Genomic DNA, 21169 nt, shown 5'->3' on the forward strand with positions numbered 1-21169 from the left:
AATCTCTCGGAGAAGGAGAGGTGGTCGATATCACTTCTCTCTGTATGCATATGTTCATGACGATCTTCTGTTTCCTTCATTTTCTTACTAGCTAGCGTGTCTAGTCCTCTCTATACGTATATAGTACGTAGCGTCGACCAAGCACGGAGATAAGAGAGGATACTTCTCTCTATTAATTAGCTAGCTAACACAATATATGAAACACCTAAATTAACCCCCCAAAACCCCCAACCCCCCCCCTTTCAAAAATAAAATAAAAACCCCAGCCCCTGAAATGCTGACGCGTGGATGCCTATGTTGGAAATATGCCCTAGAGGCAATAATAAATGGTTATTATTATATTTCTTTGTTCATGATAATCGTCTATTATTCATGCTATAATTGTATTGTCCGGAAATCGTAATACATGTGTGAATACATAGACCACAACGTGTCCCTAGTAAGCCTCTAGTAGACTAGCTCGTTGATCAACAGATAGTCATGGTTTCCTGACTATGGACATTGGATGTCATTGATAACGGGACCACATCATTGGGAGAATGATGTGATGGACAAGACCCAATCCTAAGCATAGCATAAAAGATCGTGTAGTTTCGTTTGCTAGAGCTTTTCCAATGTCAAGTATCTTTTCCTTAGACCATGAGATTGTGCAACTCCCGGATACCGTAGGAGTGCTTTGGGTGTGCTAAACGTCACAACGTAACTGGGTGACTATAAAGGTGCACTACGGGTATCTCCGAAAGTGTCTGTTGGGTTGGCACGGATCGAGACTGGGACTTGTCACTCCGTGTGACAGAGAGGTATCTCTGGGCCCACTCGGTAATGCATCATCATAATGAGCTCTATGTGACTAAGGCGTTAGTCACGGGATCATGCATTGCGGTACGAGTAAAGAGACTTGACGGTAACGAGATTGAACAAGGTATTGGGATACCGACGATCGAATCTCGGGCAAGTAACATACCGATTGACAAAGGGAATTGCATACGGGATTGATTGAATCCTCGACACCGTGGTTCATCCGATGAGATCATCGTGGAACATGTGGGAGCCAACATGGGTATCCAGATCCCGCTGTTGGTTATTGCCCGGAGAGGCGTCTCGGTCATGTCTGCATGTCTCCCGAACCCGTAGGGTCTACACACTTAAGGTTCAGTGACGCTAGGGTTGTAGAGATATGTGTATGCGGAAACCTGAAAGTTGTTCGGAGTCCCGGATGAGATCCCGGACGTCACGAGAGGTTCCAGAATGGTCCGGAGGTGAAGAATTATATATAGGAAGTCAAGTTTCGGCCACCGGGAAAGTTTCGGGGGTTACCGGTATTGTACCGGGACCAGCGGAAGGGTCCCGGGGGTCCACCGGGTGGGGCCACCTATCCCGGAGGGCCCCGTGGGCAGAAAGTGGAAGGGAACCAGCCCTTAGTGGGCTGGGGCGCCCCCCTTGGGCCTCCCCCCATGCGCCTAGGGTTGGGAACCCTAGGGTGGGGGGCTTCCCCCTTGCCTTGGGGGGCAAGGCAACCCCTTCCCCCCCTTTGGCCGCCGCCCCCCCATGAGATCCCATCTCTAGGGCCGGCGCCCCCCCAGGGGGCCTATATAAAGGGGGGGGAGGGAGGGCAGCAACCTACAGCCTTGGGCGCCTCCCTCTCCCCTGCTACACCTCTCTCTCTCGCAGAAGCTCGGCGAAGCCCTGCCAGAGACCCGCTACATCCACCACCACGCCGTCGTGCTGTTGGATCTCCATCAACCTCTCCTTCCCCCTTGCTGGATCAAGGAGGAGGAGACGTCGCTGCACCATACGTGTGTTGAACGCGGAGGTGCCGTCCGTTCGGCACTCGGTCATCGGTGATTTGGATCACGGCGAGTACGACTCCGTCATCCACGTTCATTGGAACGCTTCCGCTCGCGATCTACAAGGGTATGTAGATGCACTCCTTTCCCTCGTTGCTAGTAGACTCCATAGATGCATCTTGGTGAGCGTAGGAAAATTTTAAATTATGCTACGATTCCCATCAGCCTATTGGTCCCGGTTAGTGCCACCAACCGGGACCAAAGGCCCTCCTGCCTGGGCTCGCCGCACCGGCCACATGGAGGCCCATCTGTCCCGGCCCTTTAGTCCCGGTTCAAAAACCAGGACAAAAGGCCCTTACCAACCGGGACAGATGACCCTTTTTCTACTAGTGATATGCTCTTGAACACAAATGTATGCAACATGTGCAAAAATCACAAACTGACGTGACTGAGCGTAGTTTAGATGGTTATGTTTTTAGTGGTTGAACCAATCCACCAGGGTTCAAGTCTTAATTAAGACTTGACACCTATGGTCACCTTTTCCTGGATTTATTTGGGCTTTTCAGTGATGTTCGTTCAATGCGAGACGACATACCTATCAACTACAAGGTGTTTGTGGTAACTTCGGCAATTTCAAGATGCTGGCTCAGATTTTTCAAAATTGTTTATGGGGCTAGAGTGTGTGTGTATGCATTCACAAGGTGGAGGGCATGCGGCCATGGATGGCTGAAACCCCAGTGGTCTGACACCGCTTTCTTGGGAAGAGGCGGCAGCTCGACGAAACAGATGAAACACATGAGCACCGCCAAAGTCGGCTTCTGCCCGACAGGGAGTAGCCGGCATAGTGTGTTAGCAATAAGCCACAACGGGTGTCGACAGTGGGTGTGTATGCGCGCACTAGGCGGGTGCCGGTCCGTGGCCGCGTCGAGCCCGTGGCGGGCATGCGTGTGTGCATGTGTGTGTGGTGCGCGGGTGCACGTGTGCTTGTGCACCTGACGCGCAGAGGCGGGGCAGGTTGTTTGCGAACTGCGCGGGGCGATCATGGCCGATCTGTTGAGGCTCGCCGTGTGACGCGCGCGTTGGAGCACGTCGTGGGCGCGGCCAGAGTGGGAGGATCAGGCGCACGAGAGAGTAGAGGCGTGGGTGCGTGCCCTGGCGCTGGCTCTGGGCATAAAACCCGTGCGGTGACCATTGTAAGCTATGGGAGGGGTCCTGCGAGCGGCCATGGAGATCGTCCCGCCCTGGAGGGGGCGTGGTGTTGTTCTTGCTGCTGATGCACACACAAGACTACTACACGGTGTGGGCGATCAATGCAGAGGTGATCCTCAATGCCCAGAGCGTTTGGGAGGCTGTGTTGCCGGCGAGCGACGCGGTGGTCGATGGGAAGAAGGACAAGGCGTAGAAGGTAGTGCTCTTCGGCGCGCTCTCTGAAGACTTGTTGATGCAGGTATCAATGAAGAAGACGACGACGGAGCACTAGTAGGGAAAAGCCTATACACAGAATCTTACCAGCAGCGTGTTTTAAAATAAGGCGCTGCTGCTATATAGCAGCAGCGCGCTCCAGCAGAACTCGCTGCTGAAATAAAATTAGCAGTAGCGCGCCTCCTCAAAGCCACGCTACTGCTATAATTCCCCCGACCCCGCCGCGAAGCTAGTTTTAGCAGCAGTGCGTTGGAGCGAAGAGTGCTACTGCTACAGATCATAGCACTAGCGCATTCCAATAATAACCGCTACTGCTAAGTTTACTAAAAATATTAGTCCCACCTCGCTCCGTGAAGAGGGTTTCTACCACCTTAAATATGTTACTTCTCAAACTACCAGAAGCACTTGGTCTTCACTGAAATCTATGTGTAAAATTTGTGGCCGCAATATGAGTCTTCCCCGGTTACTAAACACTTGGTCTCAAATCAGATTGTACACAAAAAGATCATTGCTGATCAATGTATTTTTTATGTCTATTTTTACATGCTGACACATAGCAGTAGCACGTTCTTTGTGAAAGGCACTACTGCTAGGTCATTTAGCTGTAGCGCCTTTCTCTATAGCCCCGCTACTGCAAAGCCATTCCATCTCCCACCCCCACTCTCCTCTATCCGATCCACTCACACTCACACTCACTCGATCTCCCCCTCAACCCCCCTCCCCCGGCGCCGGTCCTCCCCCGTCGCCCCTCCTCCCTCTGGGCCGCCGTCACCTCCTCCTCCTCGCTGGACTCGGTACCGCCCTCCTCCTCCGTCCTTCCTCCACTCGCCGCTGCCCGGCCCCTCCTCGCTCCGCCTTCCTCCTCCGTCCTCCCTCCACTTGCCGCCGGCCGGCCCCTCCTCGCTCCGCCTTCCTCCTTCGTCCTACTCTCTTCTCCCTCCTCGAGTCGCCCCTCCTTCTCCCTCCTCCCTCCTCCATCCACAACCCCTCCTCCCTGCTACATTTTGATTTAGTAGGCTAGTTCATATGTAACATTTTGATTTAGTTGATTTAGTAGGCTAGTTGATTTAGTTGATTTAGAACATTTTGATTTAGTTGATGTAGTATGCTAGTTGATTTAGTATGCTAGTTGATTTAGTTGATTTAGTAGGCTAGTTGATTTAGTTGATTTAGTATGCACCATTTTATTGTTATTTTTTCTGTACATGGATAGCTAGATGCTTTTATTTTTCTGTAATAAGTTATTTTTTGGCAAAATGTAGGTGCCAATTTAGTTAAATTTGCCACTTTTTTTTAATCAATTATCTTAGGCAATAGGGGCCAAATTAGATGAAATGTCTTGGTAGGTGGTACCCTGATTTGGTAGATATTTGTGAAAAGTTTTTTCGGCAATAGGTGCCACCGAAATGCTTTGGTAGGTGGTACCTTGTCATCTAATATGTTACTAGACCTTAGGATTATAATTGTCCATCAAATTGCTTCTCGCGGAAGAACCAAAAATATCACATGCTACTATTTTTCTTTCCTATGAAGTGGATCGTTAATCCTTTGCTCATATTGCTTTAGGAAAATGGCGCCACCACCACCACCATGTCGACTGTGCAAGTCAAGGTGCGCCAGCAGCCTTGCAACTGGCAAGCTGTTCGTCATCTACTTCCAGCCGAGTTTCCGTCATGCGGCGGTAAGAAAATAGATGAAATGTAACAACTATTTTATTTTTAGTGTTGGCATTACTGCATTGTGTCATTCTGCTTTTTTTACACAGATCGTCTCATGCAATGTGAGGTTGAAATTCAACAAGCTGACAGGAGACACTATGACATTTGAGGCTCCTGGGGGGCCGTACACTATGGAGGTCGAGAAAGGACGCAATATGTCGCAGATTGGAGGAGATGGATGGGGTCGTTTCCTCGCCCGCATGCGTCTTACTGGTGGTGAGTTGATCAGCTTCTCCTTCAGAGCAGAAAGACCCAAACTGGCTGTCATTTATATCAACCTGGTGGAAGATGATGAAGATGACGATGATGATGAAGATGACGAAGATGATGAAGATAATGAGGACCCTCTCGATGAAGATGATGAGAACCCACTTCATGAAGCCATCGTAGCTCAAAGAATGAGGCTGAGCGAGGAGGAGGTGTGCAACCTATGGGATATAATCCCGCCACGTGATGACTTTGCCGGGGTGCCATTCGTGACCCGCCTGACAAGTACCATGGTCGATCGGCATGGAATGGTATGTTATACTGACTGTAGTAATTTGATGATATATATATGCTTTATTGTTATACTTACAAATGCAAATTATCCGATGATATGCTTAGTGAATCCGATGATATGCTTAGTGTAGAGTCCAATGATATGCTGTGTGGAATCTAGTCGATGATATGCTTTAGTGTAGAGTCTGATGACATGCTTATTAGTATAGAATCCAAGGAACTATTAATAGTGTAGATAATCCATATATACTTATTAGTAGAATTCATGCTTAATTAGTACAAATGTGTAGTACTGTGTCTTTTGATAGTGTAGAAATCTATACTTAATATAAATATATTTGTAAGAGTATGTGCGAGGCTATTTATTAATTGATATGTTTTTCTTATTCAGAAATTGCCAAAGAACCTATTTGTGAGTTGTGGTATCGAGCCTGATGAAGAAGGCTCAGCTGGACTACGCCTTACCGCAAGGGGTTCCGTCACCACCTGTACTTACCGCATGGACACAGACGGTCGCACACACTTACACTCGGTTGGGTGGAAGAGATTCCTCGTTGGCAAGAATCTTCGTGTTGGACAGGCCATCCTAGTTACTATCAGGAACACCCACCGCCCAGGCTTCAGGATGATGATCGTCGTCGATATCATCTAGAACTACATATGTGTGTGTGGCTATATCATCTAGAACTACATATGATGATCGTCGTTGATATCATCTAGAACTACATATGATGATCGTCGTCGATATCACCTAGCACTATTTGAGGATGCATGTTGGCTATATATGAAATTGTTATCTAGTACTCCCTCCGTTCCTCGTGGTTTTAGTTCAAATTTGAACTAAAACCACGACGAGTAATTTGGAACGGAGGGAGTACTACCCAATACCTATAATGCTTTATGAAATTGATATATGGAAATTGCAGATATCTAGTAGTACCTAGTATCTGGAAATTGCAGATTATTGAAACTGAAACGGGATAGGAAGGGGGGGGGGAGTGATGAAAGTTATAGCAGTAGCGCGGGGCTAGGAAAGCGCTACAGCTAACTAATAGTACCGCGTTCCGGAAAAACACAGCTGTTATAGTCTATAGTAGTAGCGCGGGGTACAGACCGCGCTACTACTAACAGTTAGCTGTAGCGCCATATTAGGAGCGCGGCTGCCCGCGCTGCTGATAGCCTCAAAACCCACGCTACTACTAGGGTTTTCCCTAGTAGTGGAGGTGTGAGCCAGACCGAAGATGCGTTTCGCCGGAGCTGATCACAGGTATCAGGACCAGCCTGAAGACATGTTGATGCAGGTATCAGGACGGCGCGGCTGTCCACTCCCCGCGGCGACTTTGACCAGCTGCGCATGGCAGATGGCGGGTCCCTGGACGTGTATGCCAGAAAGATCGTAGGCATGGCGGTGCGCTACACGGGGCTTGGGACGACGCTGGACGATGCAGCGACGGTGAAGAAACTTCTGGACATCGTCCTCGATCGTACTCCATCGTCGCCGGTATTGAGCAATTTTGTGATGTCGAGAAGTTGTCGTTCTAGGAGGCTTTGAGCGGCTGAAGGCCTTCGACGAACGGCCGCGTCGGCGCGCGTAGGCCGGTGGTGAGTGGCCGGAGGAGCAGATCTCACGGTGGCGCAGTGGGAAGCATGACGACATCAGCATGGTGGCAGCTTCGACCACGACGGCAACGGCGGCAGCAACATGGCATCGGGCGGAGGGAAGTGGCGCGGTCGCTGCTAAAACTATGACGCGCACGGCCATTTCCGCAGGGAGTGCCGGAAGCAGAAGCGGGCAGAGGAGGTGGGGAAAGCTCTCTCGTGGCTTAGGGGTGATTGTTAACAATAAGCCACAGCGGCCATGAGGAGTGGGTGTGCGTGCTTGCACTGAGCGTGTCGGCGCCGGTCCATGGCCGCGTCGAGCCCATGGCACGTGTGTGTGTGTGTGTGCACCTGATGCGCAGAGGTAGGGCCAGGTCTTTGGCGAGCCGTGCGGGGTGATCGTGGCCGATCTGTCGAGGCTCACCGTGTGCCGTGCGTGTTTGAGCGCGTCGTAGGCGCCGCCAGAGCGGGCGGATCGGGTGCACGAGAGAGTGAAGGCATGTCTGTGTGCCCTGACGCTGGCTCTAGGCATAAAACCTGTGTGGTGACTGTTGTAACAGCTGGGTAAACATATTGTAGAGCATAGGCTTCAGGACACCCCCTATCTAGCAAAAAAAATAAGAGTTGAATGAACGAACCTGAGACGATCTCATATGACCAATGAGATAGCTGATCTCATATGAGCAATCAATCAGGTAGTTGGTAGCTGCATGCATGCACGCAGATGAGACGGTCGGCACGATTTCTCCGAATCAATCCAGCGGCACATGTTCCAGGGCCGGCTTTAGCTAGATCATCATGAACGAAGAAGGTCGCCGGCGATGGACGGTGACCTGAACGTACGTGCGCACGTACATACGGCGAGCGCGGCGGCCCGCCTGTCACCGCGTCCTACGCACGCACATATGCCGCTGCTCTGCGGAGCAAGTCCGACGCATGTTGCAAGGGCCGCAGCAAACAAGAAAGCAAGTAGCTGAGGAGAGTCTTAAGCGGAGAACAACAAGAAATGGATGTTTAGTTTACTCCGTCGTCGGAGCAAGTCGAGGAAGGATGGACGCATCGAAAGATCCGACGCTCTACGTTGTGCAGATCGATCAGCTTTGTCGCCTCTGCGCTGCTGGTCTTCGGTTGATGACAGATCGTTCGTTCGGATCCAAGAGGTGGCACAAAGATAGAGCGAGGGGGAAAAGGCGCGCGTATCAATCCAATGGCATGCATGTTCACCCGCCTACATGCTAAAATGCCTGTTCCATCTGCAGTTGCATACTGAGCGTAGTTTCAAGTAATTTTAACATGCTCCCTCTTACCCCTTTTTTTTCATATGAGAGGTAAAACGGTAAGAGTTAATCAGACCATTTCTTAATCAAATCAGTGGCTCAGATCATTTATGCACTTTTACCACTCATCTGAAAAAGAGAGGTAAGAGGGACCATGCTAAAATTTGCCTGCATTGGTTATGTTTTTAATGGTGAAACCAACCCATTACGAGTTGAAGTCCTAGACTTAGACATTACTGGTCGCGTTTTTTTGAATTTATTTCAGACCTTTTGGCGATGTGTTTTAAGTGAGAGGAGAAACGTTCCGTCGACTACGGAGACGTCTGTGACGACTTCGTCAATCGTAAGATGATGTGCCGGCTCAATATCTCAAATGTACACCAAGTTTCTCGAAATATTAACAAATATATCTTTTTGATCAACTGTTCTTCTTAGGCCTATGTTTCTTTTCATGTTTAGACGAATTTCGAACATGTTTTAATTCATTGTTTGGTCCACGGTGGACGCCTCCGAAGCATATAGATGAAACGAAAAAAACTAGAACTAAAGAGCTTGGGTGGGGAACCATCTATCATTTCACATCCCAAACCAAAAATAAAAAGTGTAGGGACAAGGCCGCTGGGTCTTATTTTCTTTAACATAGGGCATTATTATTTATTTTGCGATGGAATAGAAAGCATCACTGCATCAGTGTAGCTGCGAAAGCCATCTAAACATTTTCATAACGAACATCTGAAAGCCAAAACGTAGCAGCCGCGCAAAACAACATAATTACCGAGATAACAGAGGGCACCGGAAATAACAAGGTATGGGGTATATCGATTGTGATTCTATAAACCTTGCCCTGGTGAATTTAATGAAAATAAAAGGTGACGCCTCAAAAAAAAACAATACTACGGTGCCAAGCTTATATCATAGTGCGTGTGATTGAGCTCCCTAGAAAATTAACCAGGAGAGCTGCATGTAATTTCAATGAAATTACAGTTCAGCATACTCTTTTGTTTGGGGAAAACAGTGGCTATAGGATGGACACCGTAGTACTTACATGTAGGTGTATATTAAGGAGTACGTATATAGAAACAGCCAGTAGTGTGGGCTTATTAGCAGGCGTACGTATGCATGCAGCCGCCGTACTACATGAAGAGAGACATGGCGGCGGCAATAGCCACTGCAGTGACGACGAGCTGTTCCAGGGCGGCCACACCGCGGAGGGGAGGCGGGTCGATCACCGCCACCCTTCCGTGGACGGCGTTCACGGCCAGGAAGAAGGTGATGAGCATGGGCACGACGGACGAAGAGGCGGCCGTGAGGTAGGTGTCCAGCGCCGGCGGAGGGGGTGATCTGGCCCGAGTGCTGATGAGCACGGCGGAGGCCAACGATAGGAGTGCAATCGCGCGCTCCTGCTCCGCATCCATGCTCTGCTGCAAAAGTTGGCTCGTGTGTGATCAGGTTTTAGATGCATGTATGTGCCTACGTATATATAGGCATGTAGTAGCTTTTTTTTTTTGCATCATAGGCCTGTAGTAGCTACCTAGATCACCAGGTACGTACACACCCTGTTTATTCCCATATACCTCCGTCCGACAAAACGTATCTGGCACCAAGTTAGTTCTAGATACAACCATTTAAAGGATAATCTTGGGACAAGTTTTTTCGGATGGAGGGAGTACGTACTTATCACGGGCATAAAAATGTAGGTATGTTAGCCCTGAAAAAAAATACATGCGCTTCCTTAATTTTTTTTTATTTTTTTGCGGGGATATGCTTCCTTAAATTTGCATGCTAAGAAAAAATGAAATGGATATATATCTATGTTGATTTAGATTTCAAAACCGAAACAATTTGACAAACAAAATAATCAAAATCTCTGCTGTTTGTAAACCTCACTCATATATATTTTTAGTTGTCAGCCTTTTTTTAAGAATCTGAAATGATTTAAGCCTTAAATAATTCCATGAGAACGTGAACGCTGTGACATCTCTAAGACTTAATAAACGTAATCACTGAGGTACACTCAATGTTGGATAAATTAACACCAAATTAGCATCTTCCTGATATTTTTTAAATTATCATCACCTCCTTGAAGACGCTCTACATCTACATATCTTCTTCTATACTCTTAACTTTCTTTCTTCCTCCGACCTCACTTTTTTTTTAGAAAAGGATAGTCACCCAGTCTCTGCATCATTACATTGTACATAACCAACTGTTTATTAAAGTTTAAGTGTGTCAATCTCTAAAACCAAAGTAGTATCCAAACCGGTACAAATAGGAAAATATGCCACACACGTAGTTTATTATTGGACTATCACACAAACCAGTTGCACGTATTCCGTACTACCATCTTTCATTGGTTGCACTCAGAGACTATAAGCTTCTGCACTTCTACATGTTCTAGTAACAACCACATACAGATCCATCATGTAGCGCGGAAAAAAATCTGCAAAAAAATGTGAACTTTCACTCCACGTACCCCCTCTGTTTTCAGTTTTATCTTTTTCATGATTTTTAAAGAAACGATTGACATAGTTGCGCCACATTTCTTGGCTGACCAACTAAAATCATATTTTCTTTAAGTCGATAAATATTTATTCAATTGATAACTTTTTTTAATATGCAATCACGTTAACAATAAAATTCTAGGCAAGTCACTCTAACTACGTACAAAATATTTATGCCCCATTGCAGTGCACATGCAATTATCCAATGCACTAACATATCAGTAAGACTAAGATCGCACCAGCCTTTTGCTAAATTACACATCGCACAACTACTTTAGGCGTCTTTGAGCGTGTAATTTTGTGTGAGATATATCCTTTTTTAATATATGACCATCTAGTTTTAGCTCTCTTTCCCATTCCCACAAACAATCTGCTTTTTCCTGCCAACAAGAACGAAATCCCTATTGAGGTCGTGTTTGAATTACATGATCCATCCACCATGCTAATATCGTGGTGGATGATTTTCATATGTTTTTATCTTCTGTGTCATTTTCAGGGCGCATAGAGATCGAAGGACTGACATGTACATACGTCCAAGGTAAATACCAAATAGCTGTTGGCCGGCCGTGTCGACCTCGATCCTATACAACTATATCGATGCTAATTGCTACCTCTTGTTGTATTTTTAGGTTTTTTTGTGTGTGTGTTGGCGTTACGTTGTCGATCGATTGGCCCAAGAGTTTTCTTCCATCTCTTTTTCTCCGATACATGCCTTTTGTTGCCTCCGGTGTAACCTAGACCTAATTAATTGATCATCTGCAACGTTAGTTACCAATGCGCAGTAAAATATTCTCATGTCCGGATGAACCAATAATAGTGATTGTGTCTTCACGGTTCTGTGGACGACGACGTTCCCAACCTGCCAGGCAGCACGATGCATGTTCCATCACAAAAATGTTTAATTTCTTGTGATGGAACCCCAGATTCCGTTCATACTCCGGCTCACCAAACTCGCTGCAAACGTACAATGTTCGGCATATACCCAGGCCACGGCTGCCGAGGTTCGTGCTTAAAAAATTACTTTTTATATTTTAATAAATTACTCGGTTGGTTGTGCCATTTTGTCGGCGGACCCGCTGGAGAAGCTGTTGAAAATAACTTTTGTGTCTACCCCTATTTTCTCTGCGCTTATCTGTGGTGCCGCTCACAATTCGCATATCTAAGGCTAGGGGGTAGGGACCTTCTTATACTGTCTTTCCAAAGAGTCCACCTATATACAGATATAAGATTCCTAGTCTTTTCCATTAGTTTCTGGGATAGAGTCCAGATCAAATTACCAACCACGATCATATTTGTCTGTTAACGGATTCTACCGGTTATGTCCCCGGAGCACGCGCTTGTGAGCAACGCGTCATAATAAAGTGTAAATTCCTCTAATTATGTAGATCAACATTAGGGTTGTAATCTAACTAAATGATCTAGCTCCTTCCAATCATCAGTGTACCCAGATAGTCTTTGCAATATAAATAGTATATTGTATTCCACTGATAATCGATCAGCTTCCTTAAGCATATATTACTTAAGTACATTCCAGCAAGTAACAATTCCATGCTAAACATGTAAATTAATTCCATGTATAAATACATGTACAATGCCATAATGAGGTATTCCAAATATTAACAATTCCAAGCAATTTGAATATAGTTGCAGGACACATAATTCCAACAGAAGTCATGTCGTTGGACTGGTAAGGAGCAGGTCTACAATAGTCACAGACTCGGCCCAGCCCAATGCATAAGGTGGATAATGTCTGCTTAATTTATTTTGGGCCCAAAATGCTGAATCCTCAGGAGGTAGCTACGGGTGCATCATTAGCGAGGTTTTTCAATTGTAGCTTTGTATTTAAAGGTCGAGCATCGAATACTGATGCAGATAGGTTAGCTAAATTCTCTAATACAGTTGATCAGGGGGCGACATTTATGATTGAACCATCCCCATGATCCTATTTGTGTACTCCTTTATGTGGTTTATGATCAATAAAATTTAGCTTCACCCCTCAAAAGAAAAAAGATCCTAAAAAAAAAGGAGGCAAGCAACCTTTACCGCACTTCAGTCCTCTGCGTGTAAACAAGATTAGACAGAGATTCTTGTATATATACTAGTAGATCTAACATCATAGTACACGTCCACACTTGAAGTTGTACATATCACATTTCTCTTGCTGCTCTAACTAGCTTCACAGTTGCTTCAACATTTCCATTCCCCCCTTAGGACCACCTGTAGAAGTTAATTAAGGCATTGCTGAACAACACACGTATGCTTAAATTAGTTGATGAGCGCAGGGGCACCCAGTCATAGGTTGCTTAGCACTGATGTTGGTACACGAAGTACGCATGAGAATGTCTGCGAGGGAAAGAGCCACCTGAAGTACACGGTGAGGCAAAGCAAAACAGAAGGGCACGCGCATGCATTGGTGCTTAACTTAATTTGCACCCAAAAAAATAGGATAGGTTTATATTAGCACTTGAGAAAAAGACTGGAGTAGCCTCCATCAATATGATTTCATAATGTCATAATTAATTTCAAATGGAAAGCCGGGCCCTGACCGTTGACCTAGTGGTTAGCTAGAACAAAAATGATTAAACGGACGACCTGCTGGCCCGACCCATACGTTTAATAATGCTTAAACGCATGCATGTCTTAATTAGTTCTAACATTGGGTTGAGTTATCGACACGCGGAGTGGACGCAATTCCCCCTAGAATCCATCCGGTACGTGAACTATGGTGGTAGAAGGTTCTTATCTCGTAGAATATCTATCGACAACGAAGATATTGCAACACGTTTCCTACTAATGCCCCAACTCGCTTACCTCTTTCTTTTTCCCTTTCTGTATTGTTGTGACTGTGGTATAAAAGACTCGGTTATATTTCTGTGGAGCAATAATTAATGAAAAGGGCTGAAAGCCCTGTTGAATATGGGTTATGCACCATCGACAATAGTTCTTGGATATTGGATGCTAACTTCACTAATCCATCCCTGAAAGAAAGAAAAACTTCACTAATCCATCGCACGCGAGGAGTTCACCTACAGAGATGCGCATGAAATAGAATGAGTGAGAGAGAGACGTGTGTGATACTGTGATAAAACGGTAGTGAACCGTGTAGTCAATAGAAAACACAATGAGCTGGCTGAAGCGAAGAAGTCGCCCGGTTCTTCAGCTAGCTTTGGTACATGGACTTGCTCTGGGTTCCATTGGAAGGGAGAGATCAAGTAGTGCTTTGAAAGAGAACTCTCACGGCGCAATGGAGAGCATATTTATAGAAGATCATTATGCGGCCACCGGCCTGTAACTGGCAGTAGGGAATGGCAACCGATGGAAAGCGACATCTTAGCTTTCTCTCAGGGAAATTGATAGGGAACGGCCAACAATCCGTAGAATTGTACTAGTCTAGTACTGTAAGTAACTAGCTAGGAGGAGCGACATAAGGTTCTGTCTCTCAACGGTCATTCCGGTTTGTACCAGCGCATTTTTTGAGAAAATCTTTGTTAACTTCAGATGGACTGTCCTCTCGACCTGCTTGCTAAAACAAAATAGTACTACACTACCTCCGTTTAGCCTACCAAAACGTCTTATATTTCAGAACAGAGGTAATAGTGTTTTTGCAGGAAAAAAAATAGTATTGGGAGCGACCATTTCTTAGTCTACCTTTGCTACTTTCGGCAATTGTGGTGAATTCTCGCAATTCCGTTTGTAATGCTACCCGTTTGTCCTCACTTTAGTGTTTGCTTGATCCTTTTTGTGTACTTTGTGGAAAATTTTCATAACAGAATATGAAATAAGCATAACACAACACAAACTAGGACTAAGCCTTAGAAAAGTAATTTCGTGACTTCTTCCCTCACGCGATTGAGGGGCCTAGGGCACTCGTCTCCTTCAAGTTGCACCGGAGAGCCCGTAGATCTGCATCCCCTCTTCTGCTCATGCAGGCGGGTGGCGGGGTGAGGTATTCCGATGCCTCGGCTACAGTTAGGGCTTTTTTTTTCTCGCAGGAGCTTGGCGGATGGTTGTGCTTCATCATCAAGCTGCTATTACGGGCTTCGATTCTCGTTAAATCATCCGTCGAGATGGAGTCGATGGACCTCCGACATATTCTTGCCATATCCTTGTGGTGGCGAGGTTAGGGTTTCTCGCCGTGTCTGTATGCCATATATAATGTGAGCCGCTTACGATCAATTCAAAAATTCAATGATCAGGACTATGACTTTGTGGTGCAGGTACTCACTGACACGTGCATGGAGACTTCCTGACTGCCATGGACAAAAGTTAGGATGGCTCCGGCTAGGGAGTAGTGAAGTCAGTGTGTCAACGCTCGTTTTGGCGGCAGTTGTAGTCGTTCGATGGTCCAGGGTCTGGGTTTTTTTTTACTTGAGGGAGTAGATTAGATATACTAGATAGTGGTATCCTCATTTTGTTGAAATCATGTTGCAATCAGAATAGTTTCACGTATCTCGAATGGGGACTCTGGTAATTGGTTTCTAGTTTCTATTACATCCTGCAAAGTAAATAGAGATTTTTAGCGTTTTCTGCTTTATTTTTTGATTTTTTTCCTGCGAACATAGGTCGGTTTTACGCATTTGATATTTGATATGCTTTGTACTTCGGATGAACCTTTAAGTTTACTTCTACAAAGAAGGTATTTTCGGTGGATGTCTATAGACTTTTGGTGTAAGTTTTTTGATGTGTTGTACAAATTCTTAGCATCCGCTTCCAGAAAATAGTTTCTCAGTCATGTGAGAAACAGAAAAGGCAGGTGCTGGATGATTATAGCAATCTCCACGATCGCAATCTCCACGTCCCTAGCATATGGAGCAACTCGGTGCAACAGACAAATCAGGCGGCATCACCTTACTTGTCTTCGTCGATGGACAGCTTAGTCTAGCAATGGCGGCTCATAGTTATTTAAAAAGAAGAATAAACAGCAGCGGCACCAGCACTGATGTCTGCCTGGCTGGCAGGTAGATCATGGCTGACGAACATCTTAATTGGATCCGACACTCACAGAGCAGTCCAAGATGTCCGAGGTGTCCAGCTTGTCTAGCTAGCTCGGTATCCACGATCGATCGACTTGTTAGCATCACCCTCGAAAATGACTCGTTACCATGGTCAACCTCGCCGGCATTTCCCCCCCTTTTCCCTCTAAGAAACTCGCATAAGCTTATAGTACTAGCCAATAGTGGTACTAGCACGCATGCAGCTGGGGAATTACGTTGCCACCAAGGCGTGTGGAGCCTAGCTGCTGTAATCCGACCACTCTTAACTAAGATGAGCTGCGCGCGGCCTAATTAGCACCGCCGGCCCCGGGCTATATATGGAGCTAGAGCTCGCTCATACATACTCCTCCCTTCTCCTTCTGGGTTTACAGAGGGTCCCTCAACAAAACCTCTGTTACTAATGGATTCATGTTCGGCTGCCGAAATTTAATTTGTAAGCCAGGGTCGGATGAACTCACGCGATCACCTTGACGCTTTGCAAGGAGAGCGAGATGCTGAGCACGATGCTTCGTAATGTCGCACAACTTTTAAGTTGCTTCCTTTCCTTTGATTCAGCTTTGGTCAGCTGAAAACAGAACTTGGCCGTTTCATGACCAACCTAAACGCACACATTACAATTCACTAATAACCTTTGGTACTAATAATGTTTGACGGTTATCGTCCACCGTACCTCTCGAGTATCGACGTTGTCAATTTTCCGACAGGGAAATACCAACCCTTAGCTATTGCTACCTTCAGCTGTATATATGGATGGGGATTAGAGCATCTCCAGCCATTGAGCCTCTTTGGAGGCATTTTTTTCGTCGCTTTGAGGGCTGCCGGCGGAAATTTTGACCTTGAAGTGAAAATGTTTCCAGCCGTGTCCACCCCAAGCTGTGCCCAGGCCGCGCCAGCCCCATGCCACGGCCGGCCCGGCCTCGTCGCCGAGCACGCTCCTCCGCACGAGGGTTTGCAGGCCACCTCCGTCCCTGTGCGTACAAGTACTCGTGTCCAGCTAGCTAGCTAGCTAGCAGAGCAGAGCCAATCGATTCGGCTGTGTGCGCGCTTGCTAGCTAGCTAGCTTGGCTCGTTTGAGCACAGGCGGCGGCCATGCGAACGCTGCCGTCCGGCAGCCGGACGTCGGCCGTCCGCGCCGGCCGGTCACCTCGAGCATGCTCCGACTGCTCGCTTCGCTCCTCCATCGCGCGCCCTGCATCTTCGCCCCGGCGTCGGCGCGCCTGCTTCGCTGCGGTCGCTTCCTCCTGTGCCTGCATCGACCCTGACTCCGCGCCGGTCTGTGCCGCCCCGCTCGGCCTCCGCTCCTGCGCCGGCCGGCTCCGCCCGCGCCTCGGCCGTCTTCGCACTGGTCCGGCCACCGCCCGAGCCCGCGGCGCCCAGCCACGCCGTCTCGCTCCACTTGTGCCTGCGTCCGGCCCTGCTCCCGAGCCGGCTGCTGCTCCGTGGTCGGCAGGAGGCTCCGCCGACGCGCCCTCCTCATCCCGGGCCGGCTGCGCCCCGATCCTTCGTCGCCGGGTCCCCGCACCTCCCGCTACCCGACCCCGTGCCACGTTGCCTCGCACGCGGCCCCGCTCGTCCTCGCCCGAGCTCGCCCTGCCGCTAGCTTGCCGGCCGCCTCCCCGGACGGCTACGAGGCGCTGGAGAGGGATTCAGGGCTGGCCTTCGCGTCGAGCACGCCGGACGCCGACCACGCGCGCCCGAGCTGGATGCCGGTCTCCTCTAGCGCTGCTCCGCCCCGCGCCGACGCGCTCCGCGCTCGAGAGAGAGGGGCAGGGGAGAGAAGAGAGGGTGTGGGAGGCCGACGGTGGGCCAACCGCAACAAAAAGGCATCGCCGGCACGCCCAGCTGCTCCCCAGGGGGCTGGGTTTGGGGTGGGACTGCCGGCGTCAATTTTCTCTAAATCCGGCGAAAAGTGAGGCTTTGGGGGCGCGAGTGGGAGGATATTTTACTGCCGGCGCCCAAAAAGTGGCTGTGGGGGCGTCTTGGGGGGCCGGCTGGAGATGCTCTTAGCTTGAGTAGTCGAAGATGTTAGTTAATAAACGAAGGTCCAAACTTAACTCTCGGCTATGAGCGAAAATAGCCGACGATTCATACATGGCAAGGAATAACAATAAACGATGGTTAACAATGACACTAGGTCATAAACGATGGTTAAAATTGACACAATCCGCTGGACTGCTGCCACCTCCGGACACTACTCCGCCCACTCCGCCTACGCGGCACAGTTCCAGGCGCCAATGGCGCCCTTCCCCTCCAAGAACGTCTGGCGTATCTGGGCACCTGGGAAGCTCAAGATGTTTCTCTGGATGCTCCACCTAGACAGGCTGTGGTGCAAGGATCGCCTGCAGCGGCGTGGCTGGGAGAATAGCTACTTCTGTCAACTCTCCTTGCGAAATTTGGAGTCCTCCTCCCACCTGTTCTGGGAATGCCCGATTGCCATCCAGGCCTGGACAATGGCGGCGTCTTGGCGGGGCTGCCACTCTCTGGCACATGCTACCTGGAGCTCCGGAACGACGACGACGGAAAGAGTGAGACTGATCACGGATGCGGCAAGGCCAACTGACAGGAAGGGCACCAGATCAATTCTTGCACTCATTGCCTGGCACATATGGCTTGAGCGTAATGCATGCACCTTCCGCGGTAAGACGCCGTGCTCTCGCTCCATCATCGAAGCGTGCCGGCGCGACATGGAGCAATGGAGGATCGCAGGAGCAGCCTGCATAGAGCACCCCTTCGGGGATGTGCCGTGAGAGATATCCCCATTCCATCAGTGCCAGCATAGCCACTAGGCTGGCCAGCTGTACCTTTTCTATCTCACCCCACCGATCACTTGATCAAACTTGTTTCCCGCCCTCTCTCTGCTAATGTAATCAATGCCAGCTATGGCTGGATCTTTCAAAAAAAAATACTTTTGAACTGCCGATGGGTGATTTGTATCTCAAATAATCACCTACTGGCCACCCCACAGAAATCATGGACTGGTTGACTGTTATAATTAATTAGCCGATAATTAGGTTTGGCACGAGGTGGCTATTGGTTATAATCTCAACGGGGTTAAAGGGGTTAAAGCCGGTCATAGTCATCCACTAATACAAGTATGGCTAGCAGTGGCGGGCCCAAATGGGCATCAATGACGGGCTTTTGGCCCAGGTAGGCCCGCCGTTGGTCTCTTGTAGACCACAAATGACGAGCCCAAACCCCGCCACTACTATGCAGTCACCAGTGTCTGGCCTAGATCTAGGCCCGCCACTGAATGCAGACGCGCCATTGGTGTTTTAGAATAGCAGTGGCAGGCCCATATTCAAGTCCGCCACTGATGATTTCCAGGCCTAGCAAAAAACACTGTCATGGTAGCCTAATATGCTGCCATGGCAGCTTTTGCAGCTTATATAAGACATATTCGTACTCACATACATATCATGATCAAATATATACATCACATTTTGTAGTTCACACACACAGTTCATGTATACTCCATAAAATATATATATCCGGTCCAGCATACATTGTCCCCTAACAACACATACCAGGATAGAACAGAATGACAAACTACAATATTCCAGCACCTCATATACACAATTTAGTTCATAATTAACAATATTAAATATTCACGAAACCCTAGATTATCTCCGTTGTTGGATGTGATGCCCTTGATCTTGGTGCATTCACTACTAGGAAAAGGCTAATTAGTGGCACACCTGTTTTGGCCATTAATGGCGCACTACATGTGCGCCACTATTACCACGCCACTAGTAACAAATACTAATGGCGCACCTATTGCAGGTAACAGTGGCGCACCCTGTAGTGCGCCATTACTATTGCTACAGGTGCGCCACTGGTAACTTTTTTTTGAATTTTTTTGATTTTTTTCTGAATTTTGAAGGCGGGAAAATAGTAGTGGCGCGCCGTCTAACCCCCACCGTGCGCCATTGCTATTTTTGAATTTTGAATTTGGATCTGGATCGCGATTTTTTTGCCCTTTTTTTGCTCTTTTTTTGCTCTTTTTTTGCACGATATTTTTTCAAATTTTGTTCTCGTTTTTGGATCTTGTACGTTCTTTTGCCGGAGAGGAGGGAGGAGGAGATCACCGGAGAGGAGGGAGGAGGAGATCACCGGAGAGGAGGGATGAGGAGATCACCGGAGAGGAGGGAGGAGGAGCTCACCGGAGAGGAGGGAGAAGAAACCGTGAGGGGAGGGGAGGAGAGAAGAGGAGGGAGGAGGAGGTCGCCGGAGAGGAGGAGAAGGAGGAGGTCGCCGGAGAGGAGGAGGGGAGTATGGTGGAGGAGAGGAGGGGAGATGGAGTGGAGGAGAGGAGGAGATGGAGTGGAGGAGAACAATGAAGAGGTAAGGAGGAGAGGACCCCGCCTAGCCATATATACGGCATAGTAATGGCGCACCTTGGGCAGGTGCGCCATTACTAATTTTTTTTTGATATAGTTTCAATTTTGAAGGCGGGAAGATAATAATGGCGCACCATGGGCAGGTGCGCCATTACTGAGTTTGATTTTGATTTTTATTTTTTTTTGCCTCTCCAGATCTTAAAAGCCCCGTAACTTTTTTTCTGTTAGGTTTTTGGGGATTCTGAAAATCTTGAATACGGTTCCCCCGGTTCAATTCGGATGTAACTTTTCGAGTAGATGATTTTCATATAAAAAACTTTTTCATCGGAGTTCGTATGCAAAAGTTATGCCCATTTTACAAATTCTTGAGAGATTTTGCAAAAAAGTCAAAAATTCATGTTTGTAAATTCATGTTGGTGAATTTTTTGTAAGGCTCAGATAGTAATGGCGCACTATGGACAGTGCGTTATTACTAGTTTGAACTAGTAATGGCGCACTGTACCCTGGTGCGTCATTACTAGTTTTGAAAAAAAAAAAGTAAAAAAATGTTAGTAGTGGCGCACAGAGTGTGTGGTGCGCCATCACTGTGTCTTGGTGCGCCATTAATAGTTTTGGAAAAATAAAAAAAATTGTTAGTAATGGCGCACCATGTGTGTGGTGCACCATTAGTAATGAGGACACTAATGGCGCACCTGTATCTGGTGCGCCACTGCTATACCACATACATGGTGCGCCATTAATGTCCATATTAGCTATAGCCCTTTTCCTAGTAGTGATTGCCCAACCTAATTAAAGACAACAAACAAGCATGTAAGTGCAGATAAAGACTTTCAAATAAGGTAACATAGGTGTATCTAACTAGTATGATTTGGAAACAATTATGATAGCTTGGTATCATCAAGAATATGGGTACAACCTCACTGATCTTAATCAACAACACCTAGTCATCAGAATAAGTGAACCTACGAAGCATGATACACTTACACATATGTACCGTCCATAAGCATGACACCATATACCAATAAGAAAATGA

At 47.5% G+C, this 21169-nt stretch overlaps 1 protein-coding gene across 1 annotated transcript; it reads left to right on the top strand.

The window, feature by feature from the left end:
- Nucleotides 1-17943: 17943 nt before the first annotated feature.
- LOC141023006 (uncharacterized) lies at nt 17944-18546 on the top strand. The gene has a single exon (XM_073499311.1). It carries the CDS (start codon nt 17944-17946, stop codon nt 18544-18546), a length of 603 nt encoding a protein of 200 aa, XP_073355412.1.
- The last annotated feature ends 2623 nt before the right edge of the window (nt 18547-21169 follow it).

This window comes from Aegilops tauschii, chromosome 5 (genome assembly GCF_002575655.3).
Source record: "Aegilops tauschii subsp. strangulata cultivar AL8/78 chromosome 5, Aet v6.0, whole genome shotgun sequence".
NCBI classification, from domain to species: domain Eukaryota; kingdom Viridiplantae; phylum Streptophyta; class Magnoliopsida; order Poales; family Poaceae; genus Aegilops; species Aegilops tauschii.

What these genes read in the sequence shown, in the direction of transcription:
- LOC141023006 (XM_073499311.1), top strand. Translation starts at nt 17,944, where the DNA reads ATGGTTAAAATTGACACAATCCGCTGGACTGCTGCCACCTCCGGACAC.